The 19,512-nt window shown below is 43.9% G+C and overlaps 1 protein-coding gene across 1 annotated transcript; it reads left to right on the forward strand.

Moving 5' to 3' along the window:
- The first annotated feature begins 15,443 nt into the window (after window positions 1–15,443).
- Window positions 15,444–17,212, forward strand: MID1IP1 (MID1 interacting protein 1). Its single transcript, XM_065901047.1, has one exon. It carries the CDS (start codon window positions 15,699–15,701, stop codon window positions 16,251–16,253), a length of 555 nt encoding a protein of 184 aa, XP_065757119.1. The 5' UTR covers window positions 15,444–15,698; the 3' UTR covers window positions 16,254–17,212.
- The last annotated feature ends 2,300 nt before the right edge of the window (window positions 17,213–19,512 follow it).

Consider the following 19,512-nt stretch of genomic DNA (forward strand, 5'->3'; position numbering starts at 1 on the left):
AATGAAACTAAATAGGAAAAAAGTAACAGCTAGGAAAGGGAGACAAAAGAATACCGATAAGCTCCAGAAGAAAAGGGTAGAAAACCTAGAGGAGAAAAAATATTCAATGATAAAATTAAAGGAAACTTGCTTGAAATTAAGGAAGCCACGAATCTGTGGATTGAATGTATACTAAATTCAAGGGAAAAAATGATTTAGAATAGTAAATAGTGAGACATATACAAGTAATGTTACTGAACCTCAATGAATACATAGAATCTTATGGGCATCCATAAAAAAAGCTAGAATAAATCAGGGAGACTTCAGACTTCTCCACAGCAACACTCAACCATGGAAGATAGTAGGGTATATTCAGAGTTCTGGGGCAGAGAGTGTGATCCAATAATGTTATAGTCAGGCTAACTGTTGTCCAGATTAAAAAAAAAAAGAAATATATTTTAAAACCTACAAAAACTCACAGAATATTGCACCCACAAACTCTTCTTGGGGAAAAAAAAATCACCTGATGACAAAATCAAGCCAACCAAGAGATGAATTGAAATTAAAAAACCAAGGAATGAGGAAGCTGGTAAAATCCAATTACCATAAAAACAGTTTGATATACAGAGATTTAAATTAAAACAATGGGCAAAACATCAGGCAAATGGAACGAAAGTGAAAAATTAGTCAGCAAAATTAATATCCTGTAAGGTTAAATTTTTAAAAACACATTAAAATGGCAAAGAGAATCAATTTTTAATGATAAAAGGTACAATTCAAATAACGAACTAACATTTGTGCAACAAGTAATATATATTCAACATGCATACATTAAAAGCCTGAAGAAACTACAATGAGAAATCGATAACATGTCCAAAAATTGGAGACGTTGACTTACTCTGCAGTAACACAGACCAAGTATACCAACTCCCCACCTCCCACCATCATCAAAATCTAAGTAAGGTTTTATTGAGGATTTAAATAACATAATTAAGATAATTGATTGAATAGATATATATTAAACTTTATACCCTGAAAACAGGTAATATTTCTTTTTCATGTATCCATAGAACTATAAGAAAGACTTTGTCTTTAGTTCTAAGATTTCATCAACAATAAGATACACCAATGATTCAATAATAGCAGTAGAGGGCTTCTCTGGTGGCACAGTGGTTAAGAATGTGCCTGCCAAATCAAGGGACATGGGTTCAAGCCCTGGTCCTGGAAGATCCCACATGCTGCGGAGCAACTAAGCCCATGCACCACAACTACTGAGCCTGCGTGCCACAACAAGCCACAGCTACTGAGCCTGCGTGCCACAACTACTGAAGCCCGCGCGCCTAGAGCCCGCGCTCCGCAACAAGAGAAGCCGCCGCAATGAGAAGCCCCGCACAACGCGACAAAGCATAGTCCCCGCTCGCCGCAACTACAGAAAGCCCACGTGCAGCAACGAAAACCCAACGCAGCCAAAAAAAAAAAAAAAAAAAGCTGTAAGGAAAAATCCTTAACAGTTGTCAATTTTCTTTTAGTAGACATGTTGAGGTATGTTACAATTTTAGAGTGATTTAAACAAAACACATTCATCAAATTTAAGATGTCATCAGATTGTAAAATCTAACATTATTTTATGTTCCACTAAGAAAGTAAAAACGCTGCCAATTATGTAACTGCAAGATACCATTAATTGTTGATAAGATGTCCCATTTCATAAACATTAAAATGTGTCTTAGAATCAATAAAAAGGGCAGTAAAATTAAAGTTTATATTAGAACTGAAGGAATAAGGCATAATCAAAGAAAACTTTAATAAATCCCCAGAGTAGAAATCATGCAGATTATATTTGTTGACCCCAAACAATGAAACTTAACTTAATAACAAGCATAGAAACTAAAATAACTTATATTATATAGAAATTTTAAAAATCTCAAGTAACTTTTGGGCCAAAGAAGATATCAAAGCCACAAATAGAGTCTATCTAAAGAAGAATAATTAAAAGAACTAAAGCAGTAATCAAAGAAAAATCCATACCCTTAAGCAGTTTCATTACTAAATAGGATAGATGAAAACAAATGAATTAAATAGTCAACTTAATAAGTTTTAAAAAACTGGCAAAACAACAAAGGAAAGCAGAAAGAAGAAACTCATAAGATAAAAAATATAGTAAAACCAAATGTAAAATAGATAGCTAGTGGGAAGCAGCCGCATAGCACAGGGAGATCAGCTCGGTGCTTTGTGACCACCTAGAGGGGTGGGATAGGGAGGGTGGGAGGGAGATGCAAGAGGGAGGGGATATGGGGATATTAGTATACGTAGAGCTGATTCACTTTGTTATACAGCAGAAACTAACACAACATTGTAAAGCAATTATACTCCAATAAAGATGTTAAAAAAAAAAGATGTGGCACATATATACAATGGACTATTACTTAGCCATAAAAAGAAATTGAGTTACTTGTAGTGAGGTGGATGGACCTAAAGACTGTCATACAGAGTGCTGTAAGTCAGAAAGAGAAAAACAAATACTGTATGCTAACACATGTATATGGAATCTAAAGAAAAATGGTTCTGAAGAACCTAGGGGCAGGACAGGAATAAAGATGCAAGTGTAGAGAATGGACTTGAGGACATGGGGAGGGGGACAGGTAAGCTGGGATGAAGTGAGAGAGTGGCATGGACATATATATACTACCAAATGTAAAATAGATGGCTAGTGGGAAGCAGCCACACAGCACAGGGAGATCAGCTTGGTGCTTTGTGACCACCTAGAGAGGTGGGATAGGAAGGATGGGAGGGAGACGCAAGAGGGAGGGGATATGGGGATATCAGTATACATATAGCTGATTCACTTTGCTATAAAGCAGAAACTAACACACCATTGTAAAGCAATTATACTCCAATGAAGATGTTAAAAAATATATATATAGTAAATTTTAAAAAATGACAGAATTCATAAATCAATTCAAAAGCAGTTGTTTCTTCAGAAAGGGGACAAAAAGCTAAATGGCCTAAATGAGAAAAAAGGATGACTATGAGAATGAATACAAAAATCTACAAATGAGATTAGGTTTATTATCATAGAAACAGAGGATCCTGATAGAACTAGAAGAAAATACTTTACACAACTCTGTTGATAAAATGGATAAATTTCCAGGCAGATAAAAAGTATTAAAAATGACTAAAGATTAAAAAACCCCAAATGGACTCATAACCAAAGTTGTTGTGTCAGTAAGGCCCATCCGAGAAAACAGAAACTGCCCTAGGTATTTTAACAGAGAGGTTTTAACATTGGAATTTAATTACACAGGTGGTGGAGGGCTGAAAGAACAAAAAGGCAAAATTGAGGAAGTGCAGAGATAATAGCTGTAAGAAGCAGCTGCCACTCATAAGGTTGGGGGAACAAGAAAGGAGAGGTTGGCATTACTCAAACCTAAGAGGTCAGACAAGAGGCCCCAAGAAGTTGCTGCTCAGGCCTTTGTAGAGGGGTCCTGCCAGCTGCTGCTAGCATCCCAGTGCTCAGAGGAGCAGCTCCACAGGGCTGGGATATGGAGCAACTGAGAGAGATTTGTCTTAGGTAGGGTGATTAGAGAAGACCCTTGAGTCTAGATGGGAAAGAGAAGAATGAGCCAGCCAGACACAAAGCCAGGGAGCTGAAGGTGACAGACCTGAGATATGTTTAGGATTTTGTGACTAACTGGATGTGAAGGATGAAGAATAGAAGGATGTCCAGGGTAACTTCCAAGTTTCTGGCATATATAACTAACTGGCTGGATAATGGTGCCATTTCATGAGAAACGTGATACTTAAGGGAAGCAGGCTTGGCAGCGGTGTAAGTATGGTTTTGGACATGTTGAGTTTGAGATGCCTGGGAGGCACGACTGTGGAGAAATGGGGTGAATATATGGGTCAGAGGCTAAGAAGAGGGGTCTCGGCTAGAGACACATCTTTTTTCAATTTATTTATTTAATTTATTTATTTCTGGCTGAGTTGGGTCTTCGTTGCTGCATGCAAGCTTTCTCTAGTTGTGGCGAGCGGGGGCTACCCTTCATTGTGGCGCGCGGGCCTCTCACTGCGGTGGCCTCTCTCTTTCAGGAGCACGGGCTCTAGAGCGCAGGCTCAGTAGCTGTGGCGCACAGGCTCAGTTGCTCCGCGGCATGTGGGATCCTCCCCGACCAGGGCTCGAACCCGTGTCCCCTGCACTGGCAGGCAGATTCTTAACCACTGCGCCACCAGGGAAGCCCCGAGACACATATTTTTGAGTCAACCACATATGGATGACATTTGACACCATGGCAATGCCCAGGGCAAAAGAACAAGGGGAGAAGAGAACAGGGTCTAAGAGGGAGTCCTTATGAACTCCAACATTTAAAGACTGGGTAGAGAAGGATAAACTAGCAATGGAGACTAAGCAAGAGAGAAAGGAGGAAAACATAGAAGCTGAGGAAAGAGCACATTCCAAAGAGGATGTGGTCGGCAGTGTCAAGTGCTCACAACATCAAGTAGCAGGAGAACTGAAAACTTGCTTTGCACCATATAGACAGTGACTAGTAGCACCAGCAAAAGCAATTTCTGTGGAGTGATGGCTCTGGAAGCCAGAGTGGAGTGGGTTGAGGAGTGAAAAGGACGTGACAGAGATGCTTAGGCAACTCTGGGGAAGGTAGCCCGTGAAGGGAACAAGAAAGATGGTGTGGCTGTTGGTGCTGGATTTTTTATAATCAAAACCTTTTTGATCCATTGCACTCTTATGAAAACTAGAATTTGGGGCAGCACTTAAAAAACACTGTGATTCAACGCTGATATCTGACCACCAATGCAGTGTCTCTGCTTGAAGTATAATATGTATCTTGAAATTAACATGTTTAAAATTGGATTCTTTTTTTTTGCGGTATGTGGGCCTCTCACTGTTGTGGCCTCTCCCGTTGCGGAGCACAGGCTCCGGACGCGCAGGCTCAGCGGCCATGGCTCACGGGCCCAGCCGCTCCGCGGCATGTGGCATCTTCCCGGACCTGGGCACGAACCCGCGTCCCCTACATCGGCAGGCGGACTCTCAACCACTGCGCCACCAGGGGAGCCCCTAAAATTGGATTCTTGATCCTCTCATTCAAACATGCTCTGCCAGGACTCTTTCCCATTTCAGTGTTAGCTCTTTTTGGTTGCTTGGATCAAAAACTTGTCTTCCTTGATTATCTTTTTTTCTGACACCTAAATGCAATCCATCAGCAGATTTTACTGGCTCAACTTTTTAAATATACCTAGAACACAACCACATCTCACCACTGCCATCTTTGTCTAAGCCACTTTCATCTCTCTCCTGGATGATTTCAGTGGTCTTCTAACTGCCCATCTAGCTTCCACCCTTGCTCCTCTGGAGACTATTCTCAACCCAGAGAATAATACAGGGTTCTTTTCATATGTAAATCAAAGCATGTCGTGCTTTTGCTCAAAACACTCCAATGACACCTCTTCCTCCTCTAAGAGCTAAAGTCTTTAAAACAGCTTACAAATCCCTCTGTGATCTGATCCCATTGCCTTTCGGATCTCATCACCTAACACTCTGCCCTTTACTCTACCTGCTACTGCTACACTGGCCTCTTTGTCATTCCGTGAATATTTCAAGCACGCCTCTGCCTCAAGGCCTTTGCACTGGCTGTTTCCCCGTTTGCCCTGCTTTCCCCCCAGCTATCTGCATGGCTAACTTCCTCTCCTCCTTTCATTTATGATTTCTCTTTAAATTATTTGTTCTTCAAATACTACCTTTCTTGGCTAAATAAGTTTGAGAGATTTAAACCATGAATGTTGTAAATGTTCATGTTATGTATGATGAGGAATTTGTGAACTGTTTTAAGAATGTGTGCTGAGGGCTTCCGTGGTGGCACAGTGGTTAGGAATCCACCTGCCAATGCAGGGGACACGGGTTCGAGACCTGGACCAGTAAGATCCCACACGCTGCGGAGCAACTAAGCCCACGCGCCACAACTACTGAAGCCCACGTCCCTAGAGCCCATGCTCTGCAACAAGAGAAGCCACGACAATGAGAAGTCCGCGTACTGCAAAGAAGAGTAGCCCCCGCTTGCCACAACTAGAGAGAGCACACGCACAGCAAGGAAGATCCAACGCAGCCAAAAATAAAAACAAATAAATAACTTTCTTTTTTAAAAAAAAGCAAAAAAAAAGAATGTGTGCTGAGAGAAAGCATAGTGACAGAACTGACAAGAAAGGAAAGGAAGGAATGAAGGAAGCAAGGAAGGAAGGAAAGAAAAGAAAGAAAAGAAAAGAGAGAAGGAAAGAAAAAGAAAGAAAGAGGGGAGGGAGGGGGGGAGAAAAGAAAGAAAAAGACATCATGTATCCCCAAAACTTGCAAGCGGAAGAGGTCCAAGGCCCCAAACAATGCTTCACATTACAAAAGATAGATGAGCTACAAGAAAATACAGGCATTTCTTGTCATTCACAATTCTCATATACAGCCTCATGATATAGACCAATACAATATACAGTGAAAATATATCATAGCCGGGTGACATATTAACAGCCTACCATATGCTTGATATTCTATAAGGTGCATACTTCATCTTTAATGCTTCCATTAACTCTGCAAGGTGAGGAAACTGAGGCTTACAGAGGGTATGTGTCTCCTCTGAGCCCACAGGCTAGGAAGTGGCAGAGGAGTGACTTACACCTGGGGGTTGTGGGGTGGGAGATGGAGACGGGTCTGACTCCAGAAGCTTTGCTCTTTCCATTACACTATGTGATCTGACACCTCCACCCTCTCAAGTAGATAGAATGTTTGTTAGAGAAAACTTATTTCTACCTAATTTTGGTATTGAAACACAAATTTACTTGGATGTTTCTATGGCCTTGATAAGAATACAGTCATAATTTTGGAATTAATCACTTACTTTGCAATGTGTGGTGGGTTTAATTTTTTCTGTGGTTGACTTATTGATATTATACCATCATATACAATATCTTGTAGGTGAACTTGGCCTCCTTGCCACACCTCATTGTTTGGAATGGATCATAGAAGCATTCCAAAATAGTTCGAGACTTGGGAGTACATCATACTCCTACTAAGCATTCCTCCCATTTCAATTTCTGGCCCTGTGGTGGGGAGAGAAAGAGGACGGGGGTAGGAGCAGGGAGGGAGGGGAGGGGAGAGGAGACTGTTTCTATCTGGAAGATAGGTTAAGAATTGTGTTCTAGAAGGAAGGCAAATTAATACCTTATGCTTGAATAAATAAAAAATAGAATTTTGAGTAAACATGACATTAGATAGTAATAATCCAAGCACTCTATTTTCCAGCTTTGGAGGAATTACACAAATGGTACAAAGAAATGCAAAGTACTTGAACCAACTGGCTGAACGCACAGAGGTCTGGTCCCTAGAAGAGGTCAAGAGTGACATTTATAGAAGCAGCTGAAATGGTCATTCTTAGCGGCATCAGTTTGCTTCAATCTGGAGCTAACGAAGCTGAACATGGTGTCTGAAACTAAATGAAGAAACAGGAGGGAATGAACAAACCCTAAACCCACATTAGAATTTCTTAATTTAATACTTCATAGATTCCTAAGAATCTTCAATTTGTAGTATTCTGGATTCTGAATCCAAAGCCCCAGTGATTTAGATAATATGCTAGTGAAGGAGACTAAATGAGAGAGAGAAGTTTTCATACACTTCATACACAGCAACGTTGTTCATTTTTTCTCTTATAGACTTTTTGTTAAGTAAATAAAGATTGTTCTTTCTAAAACCAAAATCTAATTACTATGTGAATCACCTCAGCATTTCCACTTATAGTTTTTTTTTTTTAATTTATTTAATTAATTAATTTATTTATTTTTGGCTGCGTTGGGTCTTCATTGCTGTGCGCGGGCTTCTCATTGCGGTGGCTTCTCTTGTTGCGGAGCATGGGCTCTAGGCGCACGGGCTTCAGTAGCCATGGCACACGGGCTCAGTAGTTGTGGCTCGCAGGCTCTAGAGCGCAGGCTCAGTAGTTGTGGTGCACGGGCTTAGTTGCTCTGCGGCATGTGGGATCTTCCCCCACCAGGGATGGAACCTGTGTGCCCTGCATTGGCAGGCGGATTCTTAACCACTGCGCCACCAGGGAAGTCTCTCATCTATAGTTTAAATCAGGATTGTAATGATATTTGAGCCCCCCCCAATAGAAACCAAGTAAGTCGTTTCTAAAGATACTGTGTAGCCCCAAATAAACATTTTTGATAAATATTGCTGACTGAACGCTGTGCCACAAACACTTTCTACTTCCAGCCAAGCAATCACCCATTTGGCACAAAATGAAATTACACGAGACGTTCTGTGTCTTAAAGATGGAAAACGTTTCCCTGTCTAATATTCTTCCAGGAACAAAACGACAATTATAACCATGATAATTATGACAAAGTCGCTTATTAATGGTGTACACATGAATTTGTTTCCAAATTTCTACTAATTGTAAAACAAAGAGAAATATCGTATGATATCGCTTATATGCAGAATCTAAAAAGAAACGATACAAATGAACGTATTTACAAGACAGAAACGGTCTCACAGACTTAGAGAATGATCTTATGGTTACGGTGGATGGGGGGGAGGGTGGAGGGAAGGGATAGTTAGGGAGCTTGGGATTGACATGTACACACTGCTATATTTAAGATGGATAACCAACAAGGACCTACTGTATTTTACAGGGAACTCTGCTCAATGTTATGTGGCAGCGTGGATGGGAGGGGAGTCTGGGGGAGAATGGATACATGTATACGTATGGCCGAACCGCCATGCTGGGCACCTGAAACTATGACAACATTGTTAATCGGCTATACTCCGATATAACATAAAAAGTCAAAAAAATAATAAAGAGGCTTTTTAAAAATAAGATTGGGACAAAATGCTAACCACAACATATTCAGACATGCCAGAACCTGAAAGCTTAAGGTTGGAGGCCAGCAGACTCACTACTGCCATGTTCCCAGGTTTTAGCAACTTCCTATCTTCTCCCAACTCAGTCTTCATGAGGGTGTTCCCTATAATGACGATTACATTGAGATTAAATACCACCCCCTACAATTTTAACTTGGAATATTATGATGTGATTTCTGCATTTTTGTATCATGTGACAGTGGCTCCTCCGTGGCAGATGACAAAAATGCCCTTCTTCCCGATTCCATAAAAGAAAAACTGGCCATTAACTTGGGACTCTAGCAAGGCATTTAGCAAGGCCTCTCATAATATTCTGTGGTCAAGAAGAAAAATATAGGCTAGATGATTATACAGTTAACATGATTCATAGCTGGCTGAAACAACATACGCCAAAAGGTGCTAATTAATTAATTAATTAAAGATGCTAATTAATGGGCTGATATCAAGCTGAAGAAGCTTTCCAAATGTTCCAAAGTACTTTGCCCTTTGCCCAGCCAGTGCTGCCTGTAAATTATCAATAACTTGGATGAATATGTAGGATAGTTATCAAATGTATGGGTAAGACTCAAATACATTAGAGCACCGAGTTAGGACCTAAAATATTGAAACAGGCTGAAGTAATGGGCTAAACCTAATGAGATAAAGTTTAAGTAAGATAAATTAAAAGTTCTGTACTTTGGTCCAAAAAGATCTGCCCTGTTCAAGAAATGGGGTACAGAGAACTGGACAACTACATGTAAAAGAATGAAATTAGAACATTCTCTAACACCATATACAAAAACTCAAAAGGGGTTAAAGACCTAAAAGTAAGACCAGATACTACAAAACTCCTAGAGGAAAACATAGGCAGAACACTCTGACATAAATTGCAGCAATATCTTTTTGGATCCGTCTCCTAGAGTAATGGAAATAAAAACAAAAATAAACAAATGGGACCTAATTAAACTTAAAAGCTTTTGCACAGCAAAGGAAACGCTAAACAAAGCGAAAAGACAACCTATACGATGGGAGATAATATTTGCAAACAATGTGACCGACAAGGGATTAATTTCCAAAATATACAAACAACTCATATAGCTCAATATCAAAAAAACAAACAACCCAATCAAAAAATGGGCAGAAGATCAAAACAGACATTTCTCCAAAGAAGACATACAGATGGCTAACAGGCACATGAAAAAACGTTCAACATCGCTAATTATTAGAGAAATGCAAATCAAAACTACAATGAGGTATCAGCTCACACTGGTCAGAATGGCCGTCAACAAAAAGTCTACAAATAATAAATGCTGGAGAGGATGTGGAAAACAGAAACCCTCCTACACTGTTGGTGGGAATGTAAACTGGTACAGCCACTATGGAGAACAGTATGGAGGTTCCTTAAAAAACTAAAAATAGAATTACCATATGATCCAGCAATCCCACTCCTGGGCATAAAAGCAGAGGAAACCATAATTTGAAAAGATACATGCACCCCAATGTTCATTGCAGCTCTATTGACAATAGCCAAGTCATGGAAGCAACCTAAACATCCGTTGGCAGATGAATGGTAAAGACGATGTGGTACATATATACGATGGAATATTACTCAGCCATTAAAAAAGAATGAAATAATGCCATTTGCAGCAACATGGATGGCACCAGAGATTATCATACTAAGTGAAGTTAGCCAGAGAAAGACAAATATCTTATGATATCGCTTATATGTGGAATCTAAAAAACAAATGATACAAATGAACTTATTTACAAAACAGAAATAGACCCACAGACATAGAAAACAAATTTATGGTTACCAAAGGGGAAAGGGGGGAGGAGGGATAAATTAGAAGTTTGGAGTTAAGATACACACTACTATATATAAAACAGATAACCAACAAGGACCTACTGTATAGCACAGGGAACTCTACTCAATATTTTGTAATAACCTATAAGGGAAAAGAACCTGAAAAGGAACATATATACACGTATAACTGAATCACTTTGCTGTACACCTGAAACTAACACAACATTGTAAATCAACTATACTGCAATTAAAAAAAAAAAAGAATGGAATACATAGAATTTTGTTAACCAGCTGCATATGGATGTAGCAGTTAAAAGAAGTCCATTTAAATATTAGGCAGCATTGTAAGAAATAGATATTTATTGGGTAGTAGAAGGAACACTGGTTCCGGCATCAGCAAACTAGGTCAAATCCCAGTTCTGCTACTTTGGCTACTTAAACTCTGTGATCCTTACTTCCTTCTCAGGGTTGTTGTGAAGTTAAAATGTGTTAACATGTTTAAGTTCCAAGCACTTGTGTGCAATCAATATGATCTAGAAAAGTTACCATTTACAGTAAAATAGGTGGCCACGCCACTCCATTCTGTCCTAGAAAAAATGGTGCTTGAATGAATTCCAGGTGCCACACTTACAAGCAAAGTGGAGCTACTTCCGGAGACAGTGAGCAGGATGGATGAGCAACTCCAGAGAGACCACGAAAAACTGCTGCAGGAACTTGGAATAGCTGGCTTGAAAAATAGTGGATTGGAGACCCTATCTATTGGTATCTGACGGTGTGCTGCATGGCCTCCCAGAGGGCTCCAAGATGGGAGAACTAACCTAGAAGATGGAAATGACAAGAATGTGGGCCAGGGTGACCACTTGGTGGGGATGTTGTGAGCAATTTCAGCACAAGTGGATGGCTGGACTACATGGCCTTTAACAAGACAGTCTGATTGTCATATTTCTATGACACTTAGCATGAAGTGGTTCCTTCTAATTTCTACCCCAAAGTAATCCAGAGTCTCCACTATCTTGAGTTGGGCTGGTTTCTAGCTTTTCAAGGATACCACCCTCCCACCAGCTCTTATTTCTAAATCTCTTATTTCTCCAATGTGCCTTCTTTGACCAGTTTACTGTTGTTCTGTATTTTGTTTAGGAATTTCTGGTTACTTTAAATGCCATCCTTCCCGGAACTATCCAAAGGACACAGAAGGGGTCATTTGTGAACGCTTTTTGGGAGACGGACCAGCAAAACGTGATGTTATGGTTGCTGAAGTAAGAAGGTAAATGTGGGAATTAATCTGAACTAAGCTCCAGAGTTGGAGCTGTGGACCAAGAAGTGGGGTGGGTGCCAGACACCAGACAAAGCTTTTACTGAGAATTTAGCGTATTGGAGAGGAAGCAGGGACCAGAGGCCTGGAGCCTGCTGACCTGCAAAAAGTACTCAAAAGTTGTTTGCTCACCAGACGACTTCTGTTTTCCAGAGGCAAAATGAGGCCTGGGCAGGTTGCTCAGCATCTCCAGCCTGTTCCGGATTGTAACTGGGAAAGCGCCTAGGGCAACCGCAGAGGCTCTTCGCCTCCGGCCGGGCCAGACCCGCCCGCTCCCCTCCCAGGTGACCCCAAGGAACCAATTTTTTTTTTCCAGGCGCAAGTAGAGGGGGAAATTGGCGGCGCTCCGGTTGCCAGAGACGCCGCCGCCACTTCGGCTCGGCTGGGGTGAAAGAGGACGCTGGGGGGAGGGGGCCGTGGCTCCTGACTGGCTGGGGCACGAAGGCTTATTTGCATAATATTCCATGACGGCACCTGATTGGCTGAAGCCGGAGGGGCGGTGGTGGGGTGATTCCAAGGGCCTGGAGCTCTGGCTCCGGACCTTTCCGTTCAGGAGTTACCCGGGTGGGCGTGAGTTGTTCTTCCGGCCCTGCGGGAGCCGAGAAGGCCCGGTTTGGGAAGTTTTGCAAGCAGGTGCATGAGCCATCTTTTTCTTATAGTGTTTAAGAAAGGTGAAAGAACAGGAGTCAAGAAGCTGGGGGATGGAGAGTGACCTCGACACCAGAAGAAGGAAGGAAACAGAGCGGGGAGGAGTGGAGGCCAAAAAGAAGGCATTAGGGGCTTTCTCCCAAGCCGGGCTTTTTTTGCTGGGATCCCTTTGCTAGATCACTTGAATTTCCGTTTTCTGCGAGTCATTATCACACTTTGCTGAAACTGGGAAGAAAAGAGGCAGGATCCCGGCATTTTGTAACTCAGATTTGAATACCAAGTTTTCATCAGAGGTATACGGACTTAAAATATCCAGAGGGTCTGTCATGGGAGACAAAATACGTTTTAATTTATAGAGAATCAGTTGTTGGAAACTGGATGTGTGTGTGGTTTTTTTCGAGATTACTTCTCGCAATGTTTTTTTGTATGTCATTGCACATAGGGCTTAAAATCAAGCTGGACTATTTTGTACTTGCCGGTTGCTGAAGCAATGGGGGGAGGGTCTGTGGATCATCATAGACCATTTCCACATTTTAAGGTTTCTGACTCTTCACATAAACACCTTTAGACTATGATAAGATCCTACATAAAGTACAATTTCATCTTTGTAAAGTACTTTGTATTTACATAATAATTTGTACATCTATTATCTTATTCACCCCAAATCTGGCACAGCCCATGGGATAAGCTCCATTTTATTGATAAGGAAACTGGGGCTGGAAAAGTTTGCAAGTCTCCACGTGTGTAAAGAGGGGAGTGAGATTATTTTAATGCTTGAAATTTATATAATGCTTTTTTTGCTCTATATTTTCCTTTCCATTGATTCTCCCAAAGCCCCTGATAGGTTGAGCAGGTAACATGATTCCAGTTTTTCTAGATAAGAAAACAAGGGCTATGATCTGGCAGAGCTAATAAGCCCTGGGAAGGGGGCTCCCCGGGCTGAGCTCTGTCTCCGTAAGTCACTGACTCCTGTCCAGCCCTTGTCACACCAAGTCACAGTTTCATTCAAAAGACAATTAGGAAGATGGTTTGCTGTGGGAAAAAATTAAATATATATTATTAAGGTGAAAGAAACAGGGAAAAAATAAACCTCTTATTATGTGCTTCTCCCTTTTGGCACTTTTTGTCCTGTGAAAAAACAGTGTACTAAAAGCAGCCCTGAAAGGTTTTGGAGAAAAGAGATTCAGAATTAGAAACTTGAGTCTTCTTGAATTATCTGTAGGACTGTTGGAGAAGGCTGGTGTATGAAGGACAGACATGGCATGGGGATTGAGATGGTGAAACAAAAATGAAAACAGGCTGTGGTTTGGAGTCTCAAAGTGAAATTGAAGGTGCAAGGCTCTTAAAAGTTAAATCCAGCGATTTGGTACCTAGTTTAGGGCCTATTAAATGACCTTGCGTTTTAAGAACTATTTTTGGAAAGGTACATTTCAAACTCCCCTCCAAAAAAAAATATTGGACACCTACCCCCTTTTCTGTTAAATGATTAAAGACACCCAACACCGGACCTACCTACTGTCACTCTCTCCTGGCCCTTTGGCAGCCAAAAGGCCACAGGGCCTGGGGTCTGGGATCTCTGAGTAGCGGGACTTGGACAAAAGTCAGGAATTTGGCTGCTTCACCGCATTGTCACATCTGATCTCTTGGGAAAATGTGCAGATCCGATTGTGGGTCGCTCTTCATCCCTGGCAAAGTCTGTTACAGGAAATATTGGGAAAGACATCGCCAGCAGGGAGACAAAAGCCTCTGAGGTCCCCCTCCCCCAGCAGCTGGCCAAGGCCAGGGCCACGGCGGGAGCACCACGCGTCCACGTGCACCCGGCATGCCCAGTCACCCTTCTTACGTAAGAGTCTTGGGATGGAGCTGCTGCTGCTGCTGCGGATCCCTCTTCCCCGACGGCTATTAATAAACCGGATCGGTAGTTTCCGGGCCACTGCCAGCATAGATGCGGGGTTGGGGGCCTCACTTTACAACCTGGGCGCCAACACTTCGGTCATCCCACCCTGGGAGCGTGAGCAAGGCGCACCCATCCCCCCGCACTCCAGCCCGCCCTCTTGCGGGACCGGACGCCGGCACCTTCTTTACCCGCACTGTGCCTGGCCCTCCCCCCAAGCTGGCCTGCTCTGCACTCGGCGATGGCTGGGTGCGGCTGTTCTGTCCCTCCTCTGCCCTGCCCTGCCCTGCTACTGCGCCCTCCCTCCGCCCGGGTATCAGGCGAGAGGCGGGGCTGGCCCGGCGCGCCCCGCCCCCGCTGTAGAAAGGGCCTGGAGTGTTACTCGCGGTCATCCCCAGCTCGGGCCTTTTATCTCCGCGCTACCGGGGAGGCGGGAGGAGGAGACACGGCGAGTGGCCCTGAGCGCCGGCGACACCTTTCCGGGGCTCTATAAATTGAGCACCTGGGATGGGTAGGGGGCCGACGCCACCACCACCGCCCGCAGTCAGAGTTCGGCCACTGACCGCAGCACCGTCCGCAGGCAGCAGCAGCCAGCGGCGGGAACACTGAGCTACCCAGCAGCAGGGGATCTGGAGGCGCCGGAGGAAGTGCGTGCCCCCGCCCCACCTCTGCCCCGTCAGCGTGGGTGCTTGGACTCAGGCTTTGCGGAGGGAGACGGGAGTGGGGAGCACCCCCTCCTTTTCTCCGCGGCCCTGGGCGGGGGGCGAGGAGGTGGGACTCCTGCTGGGAGTCACCCGGGAGGCGTCCCAGACAAGCTGTAACCAGGGAAGGAGGTGCGCGCGGGTGGGGGCGCCGGGCACTCTAGCTGCGTGAATAATCTGCTCTTTCGTCCCCGTCTCCCAACCAGGCCAGGGCTCGACCCCAGAGACCACGCGCCGATATCGCGAGCTTCCGGACGCCAGAGCCAGGAGAAGTCGTGCTTCCCGCGGGGCCGGGCTTCGATCTAGACGAGAGTTGGAGAGGGCGGAGGAAGCCGGGAATCCCGCCGCACCGGCTGTAGCCAGGCCCCCGGCGCGGGCCTCAGAGAGCGCGTGAAAGGCGTACAGCCCCCCGCCCCGGCCGGCCATCCCGTGCCCCTGCGTCCCTGTGCTTCGGCGCCCGCGCGGCCACCATGATGCAGGTTTGCGACACCTACAACCAGAAGCACTCGCTCTTTAACGCCATGAATCGCTTCATCGGCGCCGTGAACAACATGGACCAGACGGTGATGGTGCCCAGCCTGCTGCGCGACGTGCCACTGGCCGAGCCCGGGCTGGACAACGGCGTCGGCGTGGAGGTAGGCGGCAGTGGCGGCTGCCTGGAGGAGCGCAAGCCCCCGGCCCCCGGCGCGGGCGGCGGCAACGGCAGCTTTTTCGCGCCCTCCCGGGACATGTACAGCCACTACGTGCTGCTCAAGTCCATCCGCAACGACATCGAGTGGGGGGTCCTGCAGCAGCCGCCGCCGCCGGCGGCGGGGAGCGAGGAGGGGAGCGCCTGGAAGTCCAAGGACATCCTGGTGGACCTGAGCCACCTGGAGGGCGCGGACGCCGGCGAGGAGGACCTGGAACAGCAGTTCCACTACCACCTGCGCGGGCTGCACACTGTGCTCTCCAAACTCACGCGCAAAGCCAACATCCTCACTAATAGATACAAGCAGGAGATCGGCTTCAGCAATTGGGGGCACTGAGGCGGGTTGCCCGCGGCTGCCCAGCACCCTTCCCGGCCCCATCTCTCACCCTCTCTTTCCTCAAAGCTATTTCCTTTCTGGCTCTAGGGCACGATGGGCAAACTGCAAAGTTGGGGGGCTGCGTACGTACAGGGGACGCGGCAGGGCTGCATGGAGGAGGGGGCTTCTTTGGGGAGAGGAGAGGAAAGCGGTGGCAAAAGAGGTGGGGTAGTGCTCAAGGACTTCCCTCTCTCCCGCGGGGGTGGGGAGGGGGAATGAGGGGGCTGTGTTCTACTTTGGTGGGAATAGGACTGAGTTGACGCCCTGCATTCAGTCTGTGCTTTTCCTGGAGTTTCTTTTCTGTTCTTTCCGGAGGAGAAGGGCCGAGAAAGGGCCATTCCAGGGCGCGGCGCTGGGTTGCCACATTTGGGAGCCTGGAGTTGGGCGCTAGGGAAGGCGGGGCGGGCGCGCAGCCTCCCGCCGCCCTGCCGTTGGGCTGGTGGAGGCCGCAGCGCTGCTAGGGTTGCATCAGTTTTCCTGTTTGCACTATTTCTTTTTGTAACCGTGGTCCCGTCTTAAGTATTTCCAATCTCCTCGCTCTGAAACTTCGGCGATTCCATTGTGATAAGCGCACAAACAGCACTGTCTGTCGGTAACCGGTACTACTTTATTAATGATTTTCTGTTACACTGTAGAGTTGTCCTGTGGTACCCCTATCCCATCCTTTTCACGCCACCCCCTCAGAGTGTGTAAGCTGGCACTGTGCCAGCTCGTACGAAGCGTGCCACTCAGTGAAAGTAATGTTATTATGAGAAAGTGGACTTACCCGAAATGGAACCAACTGACATTCTATCTGTGTTGTACATAGAATGATGAAGGGTTCCACTGTTGTTATGTGTCTTAAATTTATTTAAAACTTTTTTAATCCAGATGTAGACTATATTCTAAAAAATAAAAAAAAAGCAAATGTGTTAACGAAATTTGACAAAAGTTTGTTGCTTTCTAATCCACCAATGGATGGCTTAGTAGTTAAATAAAATACAGTTAATTGATTTTTTTTTTTAGCAAAAACCAGTTTTATTTTTCTCTGGTATTTCAAAGTGGTAGATAATCATCTCCGTAAGTGTTCAGTTTTGTTTGGGAAGAAGCTACCAAGCTTTTTATTTCTAATTCAGTACCAAGGTAAGCACATACATCTCAACAAAAAGTTCATAAATATTCAAAGCATTTGGGAAGGTACATATATTACAGTTTTCAACCAACTTGACTAGCTTATTGGAGTGCTTAGTCAACATTTTGAATCTTTTAAGGGGCTCAAGCACGACCTATGCATTTTGAGGCCTAGAAACTTATCTTAAAGGCAGAAATTTCACTTGGCTACTGAGAAGTAAAGAGTCGGAAGAAAAACACCAGCTAACACTAGTGCACGCATCTTGCAGGTCTTTATTTACAAGTCTTAGGAGAGACTTAAATGTGTTATAACATGTGCTGTGGCCTCTTTGACTAGTTCCCAGTGAAGTGCTAAGCTTTGTTAAGCAGTGTCCAGCAATGCTTCCAGTTTTCCAGGGAGCCAGTCTGCTGCTGTGGACAGCAGATCTGAGCATGGCTGCAGTAGGGCCCTTTGGAACACTTCCTTAGATGCCATTATGATGTTTTCCTGGGAGGGTGGGACAGGTGAAATGCAATGCTCTGTATTTTCTCTATTTCATGATTCGTTTAGGGGGGATAAGTGTTGGATCGACTTCAGTTTTCGATCTTGAAGTCGTGAGACATTCTCTAAGCTCATAGAGCTTGAATTTAAAATACATATAACTTTGCAGTTTAAAAAAAAAGGCAAAAAGTTTTTTTGTGCTGTGGGCAGCTCAAACCTATTATCAGCTTTTAGCAGCAGTGAAAAAATGGGGAAGTGTTAAGGCTGGTGCCTGTGCTCCCAGAGAAAGTTAATAGTTAATATATAAAGATAAGCTAGGCAGCGCCAGAAGTAAGGTGTATGGCCTCTTGCCCTGTATCCCCTTGAAAATCCCAAAGTGCAAGCAAAAAATACAAAGAAAGGAAACTACAGAAGCCACATGGTAGAAACACCAAGACTTGGAGCCAGAAAGTTGTGTGTTCAAGTCCTCTTGTTATTACATATTAACTGTGAGAATTTAACTCTCCAAGCTTGTTGCCACATTTGAAATTAGGCATAATAGCTACAAGGCTTACTTCGTGGAGATGCAGTGAGTGAAAGGAGTTGGTATATAGAATGTCTGATGCTTAGAAGTTTCTTTAGGTGCTACTGAAGGGCACTACAGGTTCTCTCCAGCTCTCTGAACGTGGCTTGTATCTTTATCTCCCTCCTTGCCTTTCTCCAGGAATATATGAAGTTTAGGACAATATGTTCACTTTAAAAGCATAATTTCAATTACATACATGAAACCACAGGTAAACTATTTCCTTTCTCAAAGTCTCAGGGAAGAAGCTGAATTAAAATCAAATAGTCATAGTTTGGGCAAGTGATAGCAAGAATTTTATGACATGTTAACACGATGTTTTCAGAACGTTCTTGTATATAGAATACAGAAAGGTAGATGTTGATAGCAAAACCAAACTGTAAATAAAGCTATTAACTTTATCTTTTGAAAATATTCATGTGAGAGTATTTTTATATATAAATAGTGATTCTGACCTAGGAGTAGTGATGATCACTGTTAAAAGAGGATTGGATTTTTTCATGAACCAGTAGCGTTTCCCAGGCCCAGTAAGTGTTATTCCACTGATATAAGTATTTTATTCAAGTTCAGTTTATGCAACGATACAAAGTCAGATCCCTGACCAGATTTACCTGTTAAAACTTCTCAAGCCATTTAAAACTTTGCTTAACTTCTGAGGTAAAGTGATAAGTGACTTCATATTTTTAGGTCTTTCCTGAGGAAGCTCAAAGTACTTCATAGATTTTAAAAGTTGCAAAATTGTGTGGACCCTCCTTCAAAGAGCTCTCAGGGATCGTGATTGTCTGCAAGAGCCCATCTCCGTGGCAATTTGGGACGAAAGGGAAGGCAGGGATAGATGAGCTGGGCAAAAAGGAACAGCTGAGATTGGAGTTGATTACCCTCCAGATATTTACATTTGATAAGAATTTTCTACATCAAAACCTCACACCAGAGCCTTTGAGAAGGCCTGCGTTTGCCTCTAAAAACAGCTTTCTGCTTTGCGCACATGGGGCTTTTCGTGTTTTACATTTACACAGTGTTCCTTAGTGGTCTAGCCTGATTTACTCTTGCTCTGAACCTGAACCCAT

This window comes from Phocoena phocoena, chromosome X (genome assembly GCF_963924675.1).
Source record: "Phocoena phocoena chromosome X, mPhoPho1.1, whole genome shotgun sequence".
Taxonomy (NCBI): Eukaryota; Metazoa; Chordata; class Mammalia; order Artiodactyla; family Phocoenidae; genus Phocoena; species Phocoena phocoena.